At 58.3% G+C, this 17,806-nt stretch overlaps 2 protein-coding genes across 2 annotated transcripts; both read left to right on the forward strand.

Moving 5' to 3' along the window:
- The first annotated feature begins 1,369 nt into the window (after nucleotides 1-1,369).
- Nucleotides 1,370-11,894, forward strand: UNC5B (unc-5 netrin receptor B). Its single transcript, XM_088524910.1, has 18 exons — nucleotides 1,370-1,400; nucleotides 3,956-3,994; nucleotides 4,821-5,072; nucleotides 5,228-5,371; nucleotides 5,585-5,688; nucleotides 5,797-5,977; nucleotides 6,301-6,468; nucleotides 6,875-7,039; nucleotides 7,198-7,230; nucleotides 8,273-8,467; nucleotides 8,669-9,058; nucleotides 9,404-9,491; nucleotides 9,694-9,865; nucleotides 10,082-10,315; nucleotides 10,685-10,834; nucleotides 10,979-11,143; nucleotides 11,344-11,522; nucleotides 11,717-11,894. Exons 1-18 carry the CDS (start codon nucleotides 1,370-1,372, stop codon nucleotides 11,880-11,882), a joined length of 2,856 nt encoding a protein of 951 aa, XP_088381036.1. The 3' UTR covers nucleotides 11,883-11,894.
- Nucleotides 11,895-12,742: 848 nt separating this feature from the next.
- Nucleotides 12,743-17,603, forward strand: SLC29A3 (solute carrier family 29 member 3). The gene is made up of 6 exons (XM_088524923.1): nucleotides 12,743-12,756; nucleotides 14,053-14,332; nucleotides 15,152-15,234; nucleotides 15,330-15,556; nucleotides 16,588-16,750; nucleotides 16,910-17,603. The coding sequence occupies exons 1-6, from the start codon at nucleotides 12,743-12,745 to the stop codon at nucleotides 17,580-17,582; spliced, it is 1,440 nt and encodes a 479-aa protein (XP_088381049.1). The 3' UTR covers nucleotides 17,583-17,603.
- The last annotated feature ends 203 nt before the right edge of the window (nucleotides 17,604-17,806 follow it).

A 17,806-nucleotide genomic window follows, 5' to 3' on the forward strand; every position in this document is an offset into this window, starting at 1 on the left:
AAAAATAATAATAGTAGTAGTAATAAAAAAAGAAGTTGCGCTGGCTTTTGGATCTCGCTTTTCCAGATTTGGGCAGCGGCGAGGGCTGGGTTCGGCGCGGTGACTAAGCCGGGCTTTGAAAGGCGACGCCGGGCCGGACTGGTTATGCAAACCGGGGCGACTCGCTTTGTAGTCGGCCCCGAACGCGCGCGGGCCGCGCCGGCGTGTCGGGACCGGCCCCGCGCGCCGCCGCCGGGACGGGTCACGTCTGCACTCGCCAGCGAGGCCGTTGGCTCAGGGTACAGCAGGGATGTGGGGAGGTGGCATCTGCTTGGGTTAAAAGGGAAGGAAAAGGAGGGGGGGAGAAAAAAAAAAAGGAGAAATCCTCTATTTTTCAAGCTGCTGGGAATGGGACTGCCCCTTGCGATGCTTCCCGGCTGAGATCATTGCTGGCTGCGCCAGTCACTCGGGCTGTGCTGCTGAGCTCAGGGTCCCTCTTCTTCCCAGGACGGGGCAAATTCCCATAATTTGGGAGCAAAGAACTAAAAGGAGGCCCCGGGATGTGGCCGTGGAGAAGCCCCTTGGTGTTTCGGGCAAGCCTGGCCATGGAGACGCTCCACTCCGTGCGTTTGGGCAGGAACAGCAGGAATTTTGCCCACGTGGAGGAGCGAGAAATGCAGAGCGTTAGCTGGAGAGCTGGGGGAAACTGCTCCTGCATGCCCAAAGAGGCATTAGGCATCATTATTATTATTATTTTTGGAGTAATTAAACTTCACGAATGCTTATTTAGGAAGGCCTTGACTCAGTTCGCTGAATTACGGGAGAGTTCTCACTCCTAAAGCCCTGGGGACGTGCAGGGTTGCAGTAATAGGTTTTCTTCCTCTTTTTTCAGCTAATAGCGTGGGGTTTTTTAATTTTTTTTTTTCTCCTTCGTGTTTGCTTGTTGAGGCTTCTTAAAGCAAAGCCTGGGATGGTGTCGGTCAGGAGTCTCGGAGCTGGAAAAAGTGAAATACAACTTACAGGGCTGGCCCCAAGCTCTACCTGGGCCTATAATGAGAAGCAGCCACACTCGGGCTCTTTTAATCAGCCTGGATGATGACGTTTTCTTAAGGAGAGTTTATTGGCAGCCTTTCTCCCCTCCTTTTTCCCTTATTTTTTGTATCCTGGTGGCATGGAGGTGACAAGGGAAACGGGATGCTACTTCTGCAGGCCCGCTGTAACGCCTGTGGGAGCCGCAGGCTTGTGCTCCCCCTTGCTTTTTTTTTAATTTAATTTATCCCCCCCAACCTTTCCCTTCCCCAGAGAGGAACCAGGGGGCACTTGTTGTGGGATGACACTAAAAACCCCGGGGCGGTTTGTTCCCCGGGACCTTCCCGTCCCACCGGAGGCGATGGCGCTGCCGCCGCCAGCAAATAAAGAAGGCGAGTGCCTTGGTTTTAAATTAGGCTGCTCGCTAATTAGGCAAGTCAATACCTGCCTTGGCATTGCCTGGGCACCCACGGTGCCGCACGTGGCATAGGGCTGCCCTCGGCCACTTCATCACCCCCCGTTTTCCCCTTTTTCCGTCCATTTATTTTCCTTTGTTATTTTGAAATACCCCAGAACTGGTTGCAAGGCAGGGAGCGAAGGCTGCCCGGCCGGGCTGGACGGATGGCTCCGGAGAGCCGGCTGACCTCCCTCGCCTTCGCCCGCGCGCATCCCGTGCTGGGGGTCCCGGGGGCCGCATTCCTGCCCAGCGGCAGATAAGGATCCCGCCTGGCGCCGGCACCGCTGCCCTTATCAGCAGCCGCCCCGCCAGAGCCCCGGGCTGCTGATAAGGAGAGAAGAGGCTCATTCATCCTCCTCCTCCTCGACTGACCATGCGCTAAGAGGCACCGGCGCGGAGATGGATGAGCGGGATTGCGCTTCCACTCGGGATCATGTGGAGCCTCTAGTTTCCGGCGCGATTTCTCCGAACTGTCCCGCGTTAATATTTGATGGCTTTCCTCGGGGCGAGCATTAAAAAGAAATGACCGCCGCCAGGAGATGAAAAAGTTGGAGAAAGAGAAGGGGAACGAGCTGCAGCGCGATCGTTTTTTATGGCTTCCTGCGGCTGCTGGACCAGCGTAGGGAAGAAAAGTGGTCCATCCCCTCGTGGAAAGGATAACTATGTTTGAGAGATCGTTTTTCTTCCCAGGAGATGGGACACCCCGTGCACAAGAGTGTCCTTCTCCCTAATCCCAGTGCCATTTGGGCCTTTACTGCTTCCCTTGGATGTGATTTCCTTGCGCACCGAAAGAGGCAAATAACCTTCTTATGTTTATAAACGTAAAAGCCCCCATTTTTTGGGGGGGCTTGACTGGAATAAGCGATGCTTAGTGCATGGACGTGGCGTCTCGTGCACGCAGCCGGGAGCAGGTACCCGGGCGCGCGGGAGAGCTGAGGCCAGATGTTTCCCAGATGTTCCCCGCTTCCTGCCTGGCTCCTCCGCGTTCGGCCCTTTATGTACTTGTTTGTTTTGGCCGGCGAGCAAAATATAATAATAAAAAAAGGCTTTTCTAACGCCGTTCCCATGGGGCCGCGAGCTCAGGATACATAATCCGCGCTCTATTCACTATTGTCTCGCCGCGGCCCCGCGCGCTCGCACGCCGCTTTTGTCGACGGCTGCTTTTCCCACATGACGTCTTTTCTCCACGGGCCACCGGGCATTTTCCTCCTGGAGACGGAGTCCGCTTGGAGACACGGTGGGAATATCCCGGCCGGCTCTGGGAGGAAGTCTCCGTCGTGTTGCCTGCCCTCCTCGGCTGCCTCGCTTGGATGCTCCCCTCCGCCTGGAGCAGGGAGGACGGAGCAGCCGGAATCTCCCCCGGGAGGCCCTGGCAGTGATGCAACGTATGGCAATGCCGAAGGAGAGGAGGTTCCCCGGTCCCTCCAGGGTTATATTGGCTCCCTAAAGTCAATGTAGAGACCAGGGAGCAGCATCCTGGTCCGCAGAGAGCTAAGGACTCCTGCATGTCCCTCTGTCCTGGCATCTGTCCCCATAAGCTCAGGATGCGGGTGCTGATCCCAGGCAGGTGCGCTTGGTGGTACCGTTTGCCTGGCAAAACCTGCTCCTGGGTTTTCCGTGGACACCGGTGGGTTTTGTGTCCGGGAACAAAGGGAGGAAGGAGAAACGGGGCAGAAGAAAAGGTGGAAGGGCTCGCTCGGCGCGGTGCCGCCGGCGGATCGGGGAAGAAAAGAGCTCTCAAAAGGTGGAAGTTCTCAATGGTGGGACAGGAAGGTGCTCTGGGTGCGCGGCTGTCCCACCTCGCGCTGGCGCCCGAGCAGAGGGAAAACCCGCCTGGAAAACCAGCGCCCAGGGCTGGATGCCAGCCCTGGTCAGTTCTTCTATTTGTATTTCTATATAGATACATAGTGCTGGGCTGAGCACTGACCCGCTCGTGTCACGGCTCCCCACCTGCAGCTCCACAGCACGAGGATTAAATCCCAAGGAAGGGAAGGGGGGCGAGGAAACCGTTCCCTCTAAGCCGATGCCTTCCCGATGCTTTTCTCCTTTCGTGGGCGAGGATAAAACGCCGAAGCGCAGGGGGCAGGGAGAAAAAAATCTTAATATTTGGTATTCAAAGGCAGCAGGGATTATTTCTCCTTTCCTTTTTTTTATGCCTTAAACCTCTTTCCATCCCTCTTCCCCCTCCCCCTCGCCTTCTCCCCGCGTGTCCCCCGTTGTCGCTGTAAAACGAGAAGGGAAGAAAAGGGCAGAGAAAGGACAGCGGAAAAAATGTTTTCAGCCTTTGCACGTTGTGTTTTTTTTTTTTTTTCTCCTCTCTGATCGGAGCAACAAATCTGGAAGATTAAGGGCAGCTTTAAAGATAGTTGAGTAAAAACTGGGTCTTACCCAGCAGGTCTCGTGATGGTTCCTCCCCCCTCCGCTGAACTCCAGGGCAGTTTAGGGCAGGATGAGCCTTTTTTTCTGGTGCCTTTTTTTTTTGTTGTGTAGTTGGTCCTTTGATGGACGTGCAGGTGTTGTACCAACACGGTGAGTGATAACTAGTGATTTCTTGCACTTTGTGGGGCAACAAGTCCCCGTCTGTTCCCTGCTTTTCTTCCCCCTTGCAGAAATGACTCCTCTCCTTGCAACCGAAACGTAGCACACTCGGTTTTTCCCCCTTTTCTGAGCCAAAGCAAATAAATAAAGTCCCTGTAGTTATCGCATCCGCTCAGAGTGATGCTTGGGAGGCAGTGGGCTCTGCGGCGCGCGAGCGAGAGCCGCGTTTGCACCAGCCGCCCGCGGGGACGGCGCTGCTGCCCGCGCGCTTAATCCTCACGCGGCGCCGCCGCGACACGACCCGGCGGGGAGGGATGCGAGCGGCTCGGCCGCTAATGCTGCCCTAATCCCGCATGTGTTTGCTGGGATAACGGCAGCGGGGAGAGGATTTTGACGCTTTCCCGCCGCGCTCGGCCCGGTGCAGTCGCCCCGCGGACTGGACGCCTTGGAAAGGGGCCGCTTTCCTTGGATAACGCGGGAACAGGGCGTCCTCGTGCTGGCCAGGGCCACAGGTTGTCACCACCGCGTGAGTGGGATGCGCTGGCTGTGAACATCTGCAGGGAGCTCGCGGGGAGCAGATGCTGCGGATAATCCCTCGGGATTAAAACGGGCAGCACTGTTACTGTTTGGCCTTGCCTGCATCCCACTTGGCGATGCTCACGGGTACCGGCCTGGAAGCTGCTCCACGTCCCTGTGCAATGGGAAGGATCCAAGCGCTCCTCGTGCTTCCTTGGCACGCTTGGCTCCGTATTTCCTGACCCCTCCCGAGATGCCGCGATCCGAGCAAGGGAGGGATGAACGGATGCGGAGGGATGAGGCTCATGCCACGTCTCCCGTCCCGCTGCAGGGCTGGAATACCGCGACGTGCTCCCCGACTCCTTCCCGTCGGCGCCGGCGGAACCGCTGCCGCGCTTCTCGCTGGAGCCGCGGGACGCCTACATCGTGAAGAACAAGCCCGTGGCGCTCGCCTGCCGCGCCAACCCCGCCACGCAGATCTACTTCAAGTGCAACGGCGAGTGGGTCAACCAGAACGACCACGTCACCACCGAGAGCCTGGACGAGCTCACCGGTGAGCGCCGCCCCGGCCGTTCTCGGGAGGCGCGTTGGAAATAGGGTGGTTGCGGGGAGGAAGCGGACGCGTGTCCCTTCCCCGTCCCTTGTCCCGGCACTGCTCGGGCTTGGGATGCCCCCGGCGTGAAGCGTCTCACGCTCTGTCCCTCGCAGGGACGCTGGTGCGGGAGGTGCACATCGAGGTGTCCCGGCAGCAGGTGGAGGAGCTCTTCGGCTTGGAGGATTACTGGTGCCAGTGCGTGGCCTGGAGCGCCGCGGGCACCACCAAGAGCCGCCGGGCGTACGTCCGCATAGCGTGTAAGCATCCTCCTCGGTCCTGCCGCGAGCAATCGGCTTCCCGTGCGGCCGAGCAGGGCTGGAAGCCCTCACGGAGGCTTGCAGCACCATCTAGTGATTCCGGGAGGCATGGGAAAACTGTGTTATTCCTGGGGAATAGCCCTGCTCCTGTGGAGAGGCTCGCTCCATCCTACCAAGGTTTTGCGGAGTGACCACTGGTTTTCTCCTCCGCAGACCTGAGGAAGAACTTTGACCAGGAGCCGCTGGGCAAGGAGGTGCCGCTGGAGCAAGAGGTCCTGCTGCAGTGCCGTCCGCCCGAGGGGGTGCCGCAGGCGGAGGTGAGCGTCCTTCCCACCACGGCCCAGAAACCCGGAGATCGCTCTGTCATTTAGCCTTGGCCCCCTGCACCTTGCCCCATGTCCTCATGTCCTCCTCTTTGTTGGCAGGTGGAGTGGCTGAGGAATGAGGATGTCATTGATCCGAGCCAGGACACCAACTTCCTCATCACCATCGACCACAACCTCATCATTAAGCAGGCCCGGCTCTTGGACACCGCTAACTACACCTGCATGGCCAAGAATATCGTGGCCAAGCGCCGGAGCACCACGGCCGCAGTCATCGTCTATGGTACGGTCTACATCCAGCCTTGGTGCTGCCAGAAGCTTTTGAGAACCAAAAAACATCTGTAGAGTGGAGAAAAAAAAAAAAAAGCCCTAAGCAGGCTTGAGATTGACCGTCTTGCGCACGGGGTGCGTGGCACGTGGAGGAGCCTCATGATGTCCTTGTGATGGGGTTGGATCATTCCAGGGTGTCAGCGAAGAAGTGAGGACAGAGGGATCGTAGACTTAGCCCCATCCGCAACCTTCCCTGCTGGAACGGGCTCCCTTGTCCGCGTGGCTCTGGCGTGAGGCGTCGCTCTGTGTGTTGACCCTCTCCATCCTCCCCTTTAGTGAACGGCGGCTGGTCCACCTGGTCTGAGTGGTCTCCTTGCAACAACCGCTGCGGCCGGGGCTGGCAGAAGCGCACGCGCACCTGCACCAACCCGGCCCCGCTCAACGGCGGCTCCTTCTGCGATGGGCAGCCCTTCCAGAAGATCACCTGCACCACGCTGTGCCCAGGTAGGATGGACTCTTGGCGCCATGGGGCTGGTGGTGCTGAGGAGTGGGCATGAAGCCAGGCGCGCTCTCTCACACGCCTCAGGGGAGGCAGCGAGGAGGATGGTGCTGGCCTCTTTTCACGGGTGGCCACCGACAGAACTAGAGGAAATGGCCACAAACTGAAACACCAGAAGTTCCACAGGAACTTAAGGAAAACTTTCTTGACGCTAAGGGTGCCAGAGCATTGGCACAGGCTGCCCAGAGACGTTGTGGAGTCTCCTTCTCTGGAGATCTTCAAAACTGCCTTCGATGCAGTCCTGTGCCACGTACTCTAGGTGACCCTGCGTGTGCAGGGGGGTTGGACTAGATGACCTCTAGAGGTCCCTTCCAACCTTAAGCATTCTGTGATTCCATGATTCTCCCGCAGTGGACGGCGCGTGGACGGAGTGGAGCAAGTGGTCGGCGTGCAGCACGGAGTGCACCCACTGGCGCAGCCGCGAGTGCGCCGCGCCGGTGCCGCGCAACGGCGGCAAGGACTGCGCCGGCGGACTGCTCGACTCCAAGAACTGCACGGACGGGCTCTGCGCGCACAGTGAGTGCCGCGCTCGGGGCGAAGGCGCGCTCCGCTGTCGTGCAGCACCGCGTCCCGCCGGCGCCCCGCTCGGGCTCGTTTTCGTTTCGTTTCGCTTCGTTTCCATCCCACCATCACCATTTTCACCGCTTGTTTTCTAACTTTGTTTTCCCTAACAGATAAAAGAGTTCTAAGCGAACCCAAAAGCCACCGTAAGTCCTCATTTCATGGCCATTCTCTTTCGTTGGGATGCATTGCTTTGGTTTTGTTTCATCTCATTTCATCCCTGGTAGGGTTCATCCTCCCTTGGGTCCTGGGGAAGGAGAGCGGGCAGCCGAAACCTGCCCCTGAGCTTTTCTGTGTGTTAAACTGTGCCTTGTGCTCGAGAGGCCACGAGTCCCTCCAGGGCTGCTGGATGCCCTTGAATGCCAGCTGGGAAACCTGCTCCCACTTGTGGACATCTGCCCGTTGCTCCCCCAGAACGCCCTGCTGAGTTACCCTCATCTTCCCCAAGTTAGACATCCCTGGAGGCATCAGGGCCTGGTTCTCCCAAACCGTTTCTGGCATTTTTGGCCTCCAAACAGGCTGATGTAGAGGGTGAGTCCCCTGCTCAGCAAGCAGAGAGAAGGCGCTGGCTTGGAATAGCTTGTGAGCTGCTTGGCAAAGCTGGCGCGAGTTCTCCCTTAGAGTAAATCCACGCTGGAAGCGAAATAGTCTGAACTTGGTCATGATCGCGAGGCTGAGGCCAGGGTTGCACTCGAGCATGAAACCATAGAAACAGAGAGATGCTGGAGAGCGTGAAGGGGGAACAAGAGGAAGGGACGGGCCGAGCGGTGCGAGTGAGCACGTTCAGACACTGCCACTCGCTGTAGACGTGACGCTTTGCCCCTTGGCAGCGTGCAGGGCACCCTGGGTCTGCCTCGTGGAGGTGGATATAGCCTGGATGATCTCTGTGGGTGGATGTGTAGCTCACGCACGTGAGCTAGAGTGGTCTGCAGATTCTTGCTGCAAAAGCTTAATGTTCGTGCTGCTTGCGCTCGTGTGGCCAGGTGTTCTCCAGCGCTTGGGGGCTTCACTCTCCTCTCTGTCTAGCTCTGCTCTGCATCCTCTAACATCCCACTGTGGTGTTTCCAGCAGACCCAGCACAAGTGCTTCCCTCAGGCTGGTGTGTGCAGTTGGTGAGCGCGCTGGCGTGCACGAATGGGGCTGCGCTGGCGCTTCTAATGCTCTCTCTGTCTTTCTCTCTTCTCCCAGTGCTGGAGGCCACAGGTGATGTGGCCCTGTACGCCGGGCTGGTGGTGGCCGTTTTTGTCTTTGTGGTGATCCTCATGGCTGTCGGTGTGGTGGTGTACCGGAGGAGGTGCCGGGATTTCGACACGGACATCACGGACTCGTCAGCTGCTCTGACCAGCGGCTTTCACCCGGTCAACTTCAAGACCTCCAGGCATGGTAAGAAGAGAGTCTACATATGTCCCCCAAGGGTGGTGTGATCATCCAGATGGATAGGGTACAAGATGGAACAAGCAGAAGGGGAATTTTTTTTTGATGAAGTCTGCCCAGGTTTGCCTCGTAGTTAAGCGGAGTGATTTTATCTCCCCTCCTCTTTGCTAATGCCATCGCCCAACGTCTGTCCCCCTGCTGTCCCTGCAGACAACCCGCAGCTGCTGCACCCCTCGATGCAGCCAGACCTGACGGCCAGTGCGGGGATGTACCGCGGCCCCATGTACGCCCTGCAGGACTCCTCCGACAAGATCCCCATGACCAACTCGCCCCTGCTCGACCCACTGCCCAGCCTCAAGATCAAAGTGTACAACTCCTCCACGGCCTCCTCCTCGACGGGGCTCCACGAAGCCACAGACCTGCTCGGAGGGGTCCCGGCCACGGGCGTGTACCTGGGCGAGAGCGCCAGAGACAACTTTGGCAACGTGCGGAGCAAGACCTTGGGCTCCCAACAGTTCCTCAGCCTGCCCCGGGAGCACGGCAACAGTGCCAGTGGCACCTTTGGCTATCTGGGAGGGAGGCTCAGTATCCCAGGCACAGGTAAGGCCTGGCCCAAAGAAGGGGTAGACCTGGTGGTCCCTTAGTAAGGGAGGAGGGCAGAACTGGTGGCTGGGTGGTAAGGGAGGAGGGTAGACTGATGGTTGTTTGGGATGGGATGAAGGTAGACCTGATGGCTGGTTGGTATGGGATGAGGGTAGACCTGATGGCTGCTTGGTAGGGGCAGTGGGGAGATCTGGTGGTTGGTTGGTAGGGGAGGTGGGGAGATCTGGTGGCTGGGTGACAGGCCCTTGGCTCCATCCTGCACATCCAAAGCTGGACGGAGCAATGTGGAGCAGGAGGCTGGATTCATCGTGTGGCTAACGGCTTGTCTGTGTGCTGTGCTAGGGGTGAGCCTGCTGGTGCCACACGGGGCCATTCCTCAGGGCAAATTCTACGAGATGTACCTGGTCCTCAGCAAGGCGGAGAGTGCCCTGTGAGTCCTGCGCGCCATGTGCCGGGCCCCTCGGCGGCAGCGTCAAGCCACAGCTCGGCCCCTTGCCATCCCACCCAGCTGGCCTGCCTCGCTGGTGGTGGGCCTCATCTGGGACCCCCTTCCCCAGTCCTTCCCTGTGCTTGCCCATGCTCCTTGGCACCTGCTGCCATCCCTGTGGCCAACGGCTGCCCTCTCTCCCCAGCTTGCCCACTGAAGGCCGTCAGACCACGGCTCTGAGCCCTGCGGTGACCTGTGGGCCCACGGGCCTGCTCCTGTGCTGCCCCGTCGTGCTCACCATTCCCCACTGTGCCGACGTCAGCTCCTCGGACTGGCTCTTCCAGCTGAAGACGCAGTCCCACCAGGGCACCTGGGAGGTAAGGCGGCATCCTAGCTCGGAGCGGGAATGCACGGCCATCGCGGGATGTGCAGCAGGGATGCAGGCTCCTCCTGCAGGTGCTGGCCGTGGGGCTGCTGGGGGATGGAGCTCCATAAAAGATGCCCTGGGGGGAGCACATTTGGATGCATAACCTCTGGGATCACCCTGGGCAAAGGGCCAGCACGGAGTCTTACCTGGATGTCTCTACCTGTAGGAAGTTGTGACCCTGGATGAGGAGACCCTCAACACTCCCTGTTACTGCCAGCTGGAAGCGAAGTCTTGCCACGTCTTGCTAGACCAGCTTGGCACCTATGCCTTCGTGGGAGAGCCCTACTCCCGCTCAGCCATCAAGAGGCTCCAGCTGGCTATCTTTGCCCCCACCGTCTGCACCTCCCTGGAGTACAGCCTCAAAGTCTACTGCTTGGAGGACACGCCAGATGCACTGAAGGTAATGTCGCAGCAGAGAGCGTGGCTTTCTGGTGACTATCAAGTCACAAAAGCTCAAGGCGTGACCTGACAAGGAGAACGCAAGCTACCGTGGTGTTAGAATTGGATACAGCAGGGCTCTGGGTTCTCTTTGATGATCTCCGTGATCTTGAAGGTCTTTTCCAACCATAATGATTCTGTGTTTCCTTGGGTAGATGGGGGCCTTCACAGGGCTTGTAGCACTTGTTGTCACTGGTGCTGGATGAGGCAGGAATAGACCTGGCTTGGGGGGACAGCGCAGTCCAATGCAACAGGAGAAAGGAGCAAACCAGCCTGCGCATCTCCCACAGTGACCCAGGTCCTGCATCTCACAGTTCCCTCTGCCCTGCAGGAGGTGCTGGAGCTGGAGAAGACGCTGGGCGGCTACCTGCTGGAGGAGCCCAAGCCCCTGCCGTTCAAGCACAGCTACCACAACCTGCGCCTCTCCATCCATGACATCCCCCACTCGCTGTGGCGGAGCAAGCTGCTGGCCAAGTACCAGGTGAGGAGCCGAGGGCTGGAGCAGCCAGGAAAGGAGGGCTCCAAGCCTATTACTAACACGGTGTGGCTGGGAGGAGTTGGGATTTCTCTGGAGAGCCCCCGCTGCGTTTGCAAGGCTTGGCTGAGGTGAGGGTTTGGTGCGCAGGAAATCCCCTTCTACCACATCTGGAGCGGCAGCCAGCGAGCCCTGCACTGCACCTTCACCCTGGAGAGGTACAGCCAGGCCTCCTGCGAGCTCACCTGCAAGATCTGCGTGCGGCAGGTGGAAGGGGAAGGGCAGATTTTCCAGCTCCACGTCACACTCGGAGAGGTGAGCCAAGGAGGAAGGTACGGCCACGCGGCTGTGCTTTGCTCCAGGAGCATGGTCCGTGTAGGTATCCTCATGCCCAGGAGACCACGTCTAGCATGGATGTTGGTTGTTGGCCAAGAATGCTTGGGGGAGTGAAGAAACAGCCTCTCCTCAGCACTCCTCCAAGCTGATGACATCTCACCTCGTCTTTCCCCTCGCAGAATGCCAACACCTTCGATGGCCTGCATTCGCACCACAGCAGTGCTGTGACCACCCAGGTGGGACCCTACGCCTTCAAAATCCCCCTCTCCATCCGGCAGAAGATCTGCAACAGCCTGGATGCTCCCAACTCCAGGGGAAACGACTGGAGACTTCTCGCCCAGAAGCTTTCCATGGATCGGTGCGTTCCTGCAAAGGACAGCGAGCCTCTGTGTCTGCTCCGACACCATCCTGGCAGACAACAGCGCTTTTCCCTGAGGCCTAGGCTTGATGGAGCGCTTCCATGGCGTCCATCTCTGCCTACCCCTGGCATTTGGGTCATGACTCATGGAAATTCATGCCAACCGGGATCTTCTCTCTCTCCCTTCTCTGCAGGTATCTCAACTACTTTGCTACCAAAGCCAGCCCCACCGGGGTGATCCTGGACTTATGGGAAGCCAAGCACCAAGATGATGGTGACCTCAACACCTTGGCCAGTGCCTTAGAAGAGATGGGCAAGAGCGAGATGCTGGTAGTCATGGCCACAGAGGGCGACTGCTAATGATGCTCCTCGGTCCAGAAGGACGGCGCGGAGGGACGAGTGGGAGGACGAAGCCGGCGCCGGCCCCTTCCCGAACTGCCGGGGAGGGAAGACTCCCGGTCCGTCCTTCCCATATCACTGTCAGCCTTAGAGCCTCAGCGTTTACAAGCAATTGAAGTGTTACACAGCATTCCTCCTCCTCCTCCTCTTCCTCCCAGCGGTGCGGGGAGGGGTCAGGGCTTCTCGAGCCGGGGGCTTTCCTTCTCCTTTCATTGGTGCAGGTCCCCCTTTCCTTTGGTTCCCCTCCTTCGACAGCATCCGCATGGGGGGAAGAGAGTGGTGCAAGCTAGAGAAGCCACTTACTCCCGCCAGGAGCTTCGGACAGCTTAATAAGGCACGCAAGAAAGAAAGAAAGAAAGAAAAAGGAAAAAACAAAACAAAACAAAACAAAAAAAACAGTTTCTTAGGAAACGCTAATAATTTATTATCCAGATCTTTGGATGAGACCTTTTTAGGAAAAAAAAAAAAAAGGAAAAAAAAGAGAAAAAGACAGGTTTATAAATCTTTTTGTGTGTGTGAGAGCAAGAGCATCGTTACGGTCGGAGCGGCAGATGAGAGATGTGAATGACAACGTTTTCGGAGTGGAAGTGCATGATCAGGCTGCGTAAAACCTGGGTTCAACCAGGGCCTTCCTGCGACGCCGTGGCGAGTGAGTCACTTGGGTCCATGTTTTGCACAGGGATGCTTTGATGCGCGTGGAGCCTTGCAGGATGGATGCGCGTTTACGGAGAGACCTTAAAACCAAAGAATTCAGTCCTACGCCCGTATACTCCCTTTTTTTCCCCCGTAATCGTCCTCTAGAGCAGCGGAGAAGTTGGGCGATGGATGGGAAGGGGTAAGAAGGTTCAGCAAGGCCACCTCGGGGTGCCGCTGGCAGTGTCCGTCCTCTTGCTCTGTGGCCTCTTTCCATATTTATGTGCGCAGGGACGGGCCCGCGGGCATCCTCTAGCGACGCGCCCGTTTACTCTATAAACTAAAGGACTGTAAATAAAGTTTAGCCTTCCTCTTGTAACAAATTAATTTTTATGCAATAAATTATATTTCCTAGTCTAATAAAAAAAAAGAAACAAAATCTCCTGCCTCCTCTTGTCTTAATTGCTCTGCCCGTTCCTGCTGGGTTTAGTGCCGGCAGGGATTTTGTGCAGCTTCCACAGGCTCGTCACGATGCTTGGGGGTCTAGCAGGAGCTCCTCCTGACCGCAGCCCTTGGAGCATGTGGCTGTCCCCCAAGCCGGCCTGTAGCTGCATGTTGCGGGATGCCTCTCAAGCATGGATAATGGATAACGTCCCCGTGGGCGCCGCGGGAGCTCCGCTTAACCGCGCGCCCGTGTTGTTTATCCGGGGCGCCCGTCACGCTCTCTTGCTCCGATGCCATCGCAGGCTTTTTCCTGCACAGTGCGTTTTTTGACATGATGGGCCGCGGCGGGTCGGAAATACCAGGCGCAACCCTCGGAGCGCGCGGGTTACTGGCCGGGCCGTCTCCCCAGCGTGTTCTAACACTCGGGCACGTCCATGCGGATGAAAAATCCCGAGGAGAAACCTCGGCAGGGAGCCTCGGCGCTGCTCCCGAGCCTCCCCGTCGCGCCGCATTCCCGGGACGCGCCGCATTCCCGGGACGCGCCGCATTCCCGGGACACGGCGCGTCCCCGGGGCCGCCCCCCCGGCGGGGCGGGCCGCGTCCCCGGCCGGCACCGCCCGTGGGCCGCCCCCGACGGGGCGGAGCGGCGCGTGCCGGCGGGGGCGGAAGAGATGCCTTAAATCGTCCTTTTCCTGCCCAATCCCTGCTTTCCGGACGGGATTCGCCTTTTCCTCCCCGCCGCGCTCTGCTTGTGGCCGCCCCTTCCCGCAGCGCCGTCGGGAGCCGCTCGGCGGTAGCGGAGCCCGCGGCCGTTCCGGGGGTGTTTCGCGGCCCCCGACGGTAAGACCGGGCCCAGCACAGGGCCCGAGACCGCGGCGAGGGGCAGCCCGGCCGCTGGACCGAGCCCAAGCGGCTGGGTTAATGCTTAGGCGCGCTGGAAGGGGCCCAGGCGTCCCGTGGGATGCAAAGGGGCGAAGGCCAGGATGCGGCCCATGGGCACCCTGCAGCCACCACTGACCACCCCGTAACGTCTCTCTCCGCTTTCGTCCGGCAGTGGAAGTAGGGGGACGTGGGCGCCAGGCGCCTCCATGCAGCCACCAACCCCCAGTTCCCTCCTGGAAGAGGAGCCGCTGCTCGAGGAGCCGTCGCTGGATTCCCAGCGCCTCCCGAAGCCCGGCGACCACCTCAATGGGGCCTATATCATCTTCTTCATCCTGGGCATCGGTTCCCTGCTCCCCTGGAACTTCTTCATCACGGCCAAGCAGTACTGGGCATTCAAGCTGCAGAACTGCTCCGAGCAGCCTGAGCCGGCGGCTCATGGAGCTGACCTCCGCGTGAGTGTGACGCTGCCCGCCTCGTCCCCCCTGTTCTTGTAAGCACGGTGGCAATTAAGAGCACCGAGCTCTGAATGATCCCGACCCACTAGGATGCTTTACGGTATCTAAACACCCGGCCCACGGTCTAGGGGGACAAGGGAGTTTTCACGGCTCCGCTGGTGGCCTGAACCCGTCCCCCTTCCTTTCGCGCTGCCAGGGCATCTCTTCCCCAGGCCATGCTGCCCTCTTCCGACTCGATCTGTGTTTTGCTTCCCGGCCTTCCTTTCGCCGAGGTTGTTTACCGCCTTGGTGGCGTGCCAGCGCTGGAGCGCGTGGAGCGCGCCGCTGGGCGCCACCGCTGCACAGGCGCCCGCGGCCTGCGCGCTCTTGCAGAAGCCCATTAAAATTCCTTTCTTTTTTTTTTTTTCTTTTTTCATTTCCTTTTTATTTATTTATTTATTTTTCCTATAAGTGGGAGGAGAAAAGTCACCCTGGGAGGGTTCGTAGCACCTCACTGCAAGGTGGTGGCCTGCAAATTCGCGGCGCTTGGCCGGCACGCTCGCAGCGGCTAATTTCATGCCCTGCAACCCAGGTAACGCTCTAGCACCTCGAGCTGCTGCCATGGACCCAAATTGCTTTTTTCCTTTTTATTCCTTTTTTTTTTTTTTTTTTTTTTGAGCCCGATGGTTGTCTAGCCATCTCTGCTGCAAGGCTGCTTCTAGCTGCTGGTGGGGATTTTTCAGGGGAAAAAAGCCGTCCGTGCAGATGGGCTGGGGGATGTGTCCTGGGTGCGTTTTTCTTCCTTATTTGTCCATTTATTCATCTCTTTCTTTGCAGGACTTCTTTGAGAGTTACATCTCCATCGCTTCCACGTTGCCCTCGGTGCTCTGCCTGGTGGGAAACTTCTTGCTTCTCAACAGGTAGGTCCCCAGCATCTTTTACCCAATGGCCTGACTCCAGAGTATCCAAAAAGAGTGGGGAGAAGAGTCAGGAAAACCCTGATGCCTTTCCCTAGGGTGCCTGCCAGCGTCCGCATCCTGTCCTCCCTCTTTGTGATGCTGGCTGTCTTCCTGGTGATCACGGTGCTGGTGAAGGTGGACACGTCAGCCTGGACCACGGGCTTCTTCGCCGTCACCATCGTCTGCGTCGTGGTAGTCAGCGGCGCCTCCACCGTCTTCTCCAGCAGCATCTTCGGCCTGACGAGCCGCTTCCCCATGAAGAATTCCCAGGCCTTGATCTCTGGTAGGTTTGCTTCCAGGAGGTGGCAATCTCGCCTGCATGGTCCTTGTTGGGCTCCGCTTTGTGCTGTGACTTGCTGGGATCATGTTGGGGGGTTTTCTTTGCTCTCTTGGGTTTTCTATTTTTCCTCACTTGGATATTTCGTCATATGGTGTCTATTTTAGAAACTTAATTTTGCCTTAAAAAAAAAAAAAAAAAAGCTCGTGGGCTAAAATAAAGGGAAGTTGCTGCCTAAAACATGGTCGGTCACATGAACTGTTTCTCTAAGTGCCCAGTGAGCTGCTGAGTTCCACTTAAAGAAGTGCTAAGGGGCCTCTGCACAGCGAAAAGGAGCCCCTATCCTGGGGCTGATGTCCCTCAGGCCCCTGGGACCGATGGCATGGGTGGGATCCCTGTATTTTTTCCACAGGGAAGGCGAGAAGGACACAATGCCTTGTAGTGCCCATGCCGGCACCGTGGCAAATCTCAAAGTTTGTGTTTTCTCCCCTTTTCCGCTCGGCATTTGCATTCATCTCCATGAGTGACGAGGGACATGTTGGGAGCCGTGAGTGATGAGCTCCCCGGAGCTTTGCCTGGTGGTGATAACATTATAAATGTGCTGGAGAACGGCTGAGAAACCCAGAGGGAAACGAGGGGGGTGAAAAAAAAAAGTCAAGACAGAGACAGAGAAACATTTTCCCCAGGCCAAGACAGGACTGTTTTAATGAGTTTAACCCATGGGGGACGTTACTACATCCCTGCTTGCTTGGCAGAAGGGGATGAGCCTTGTTGCCAGTGGCTTGAGATCCCGTCTGGGGATGAAGAGAAGGTGGTGGAGAGACGGGTGCGGGTTGGGGCAGGTTCAGCCCTTCTCCTCTGCAGGACTTGGCACCTCCGTGGGCAGAGCAGAGGCAGTAGGTGAAGCTGGGGAGGCCAGGAGATGCTCAGCAAGAGGATGCTCCAGGTCTGGGTGGTCCCGCTGCAGCGTCCCTGTCTTGCTGGAGGTGGCTTGTGGCCATCTCTGTGGTGCCAACGCTGCACTGTCCCCTCCGCAGGCCAGGCCATGGGCGGCACGCTCAGCGCCGTCGCCTCCGTCATCGACCTGGCAGCGGCGGCCGACGTCACCGACAGCGCCCTGGCCTACTTCCTCACGGCGGACATCTTCATCGTGGTCTGCATCATGGTCTACCTGCTGCTTCCCAGGCTGGAGTACTCCAGGTAACGGCATGGGCTGCCTTCCCCCCACCTGCAGATGCTCCACCAGTGCACTGAGCACCGATAACCGTGTTTTCTGCCCCCAAAACTCTGCAACTTCCTCTTTGAATCGGAGTTTTTAGCTGTTGACTAATGATTTCCCTCCTCTTCCTCCTCTTCCAGGTACTACATGCAAAGGCGCAGGGAGACCCCGTATCCAGCAGCAGGGCTGCCCAGCAACTCTGTAGGGGAAGGCTCCCAAGGAGCTGCGGGCAACTCGTTTTTAGCCAAAAGGACCGGTGCTCTGGATATCCCTCCGCTGCGGCCCATCCTGAGGAAGACCGCTGTGCTCGGCTTCTGCGTCTTCTACGTCTTCTTCATCTCCATCATCGTTTTCCCCTCACTCTCCTCCAACATCGAGTCTGTCGACAGGTCCTCGGGCAGCCCGTGGACTGGCAAGTACTTCGTGCCGCTGACGAGCTTCCTGGTGTACAACTTTGCGGACTGGTGCGGGAGGCAGATCACCGCCTGGATCCAGGCGCCGGGGCCGAAGAGCCGGCTGCTGCCCGCGCTCGTCCTCCTGAGGACCCTCGCGCTGCCCTTGTTCATCCTGAGCAACTTCCAGCCGCGGACTCGTCTCCAGACCGTGCTCTTCAACTGGGACGTGTACCCGGTGGCCTTCACGGCGCTGCTGGGGCTCAGCAATGGCTATCTGGGCACGCTCGCCATGGTCTACGGCCCCAAGATCGTGCCCAAAGAGCTGGCCGAGGCGGCCGGCGTGGTCATGACCTTCTATCTCATGCTGGGGCTGGCGCTGGGCTCCGCCTGCTCCGTCCTCGTTGTCCACCTCATATAGCAGGGGCCAGGTGTCCTTGCGTTCAGAAGGTCCCTCAGACCATCTTCACTCAGGGAAGTCCTCAGTTCTGCCCGTTCTTTCCTCCCCATCCCGTATCCGCAGACGGCGAGAATTACTATATCTCGCTCGACACTTGGATGCTGCCCTTCTGCGGATGCAACGGCATCTTGCCAGCAAATGGGACGCTCTTTCCGAGATGGAAACACCTGGGGCTGAGTGTGACA

This window comes from Tinamus guttatus, unplaced genomic scaffold (genome assembly GCF_059628265.1).
Source record: "Tinamus guttatus ecotype Peru unplaced genomic scaffold, ASM5962826v1 Tinamus_guttatus_pri_ptg000023l, whole genome shotgun sequence".
Lineage (NCBI taxonomy): Eukaryota > Metazoa > Chordata > Aves > Tinamiformes > Tinamidae > Tinamus > Tinamus guttatus.

Coding starts and splice junctions, on each gene's coding strand:
- UNC5B (XM_088524910.1), top strand. CDS start 1,370: ATGGCGCTGCCGCCGCCAGCAAATAAAGAAG. Junction 5,073..5,227: donor GAGCCTGGACGAGCTCACCG/GTGAGCGCCGCC, acceptor TGTCCCTCGCAG/GGACGCTGGTGCGGGAGGTG. Junction 11,144..11,343: donor TCCACGTCACACTCGGAGAG/GTGAGCCAAGGA, acceptor TTCCCCTCGCAG/AATGCCAACACCTTCGATGG.
- SLC29A3 (XM_088524923.1), top strand. Junction 14,333..15,151: donor CTCATGGAGCTGACCTCCGC/GTGAGTGTGACG, acceptor CTTTCTTTGCAG/GACTTCTTTGAGAGTTACAT. Junction 16,751..16,909: donor CCCAGGCTGGAGTACTCCAG/GTAACGGCATGG, acceptor CTCCTCTTCCAG/GTACTACATGCAAAGGCGCA.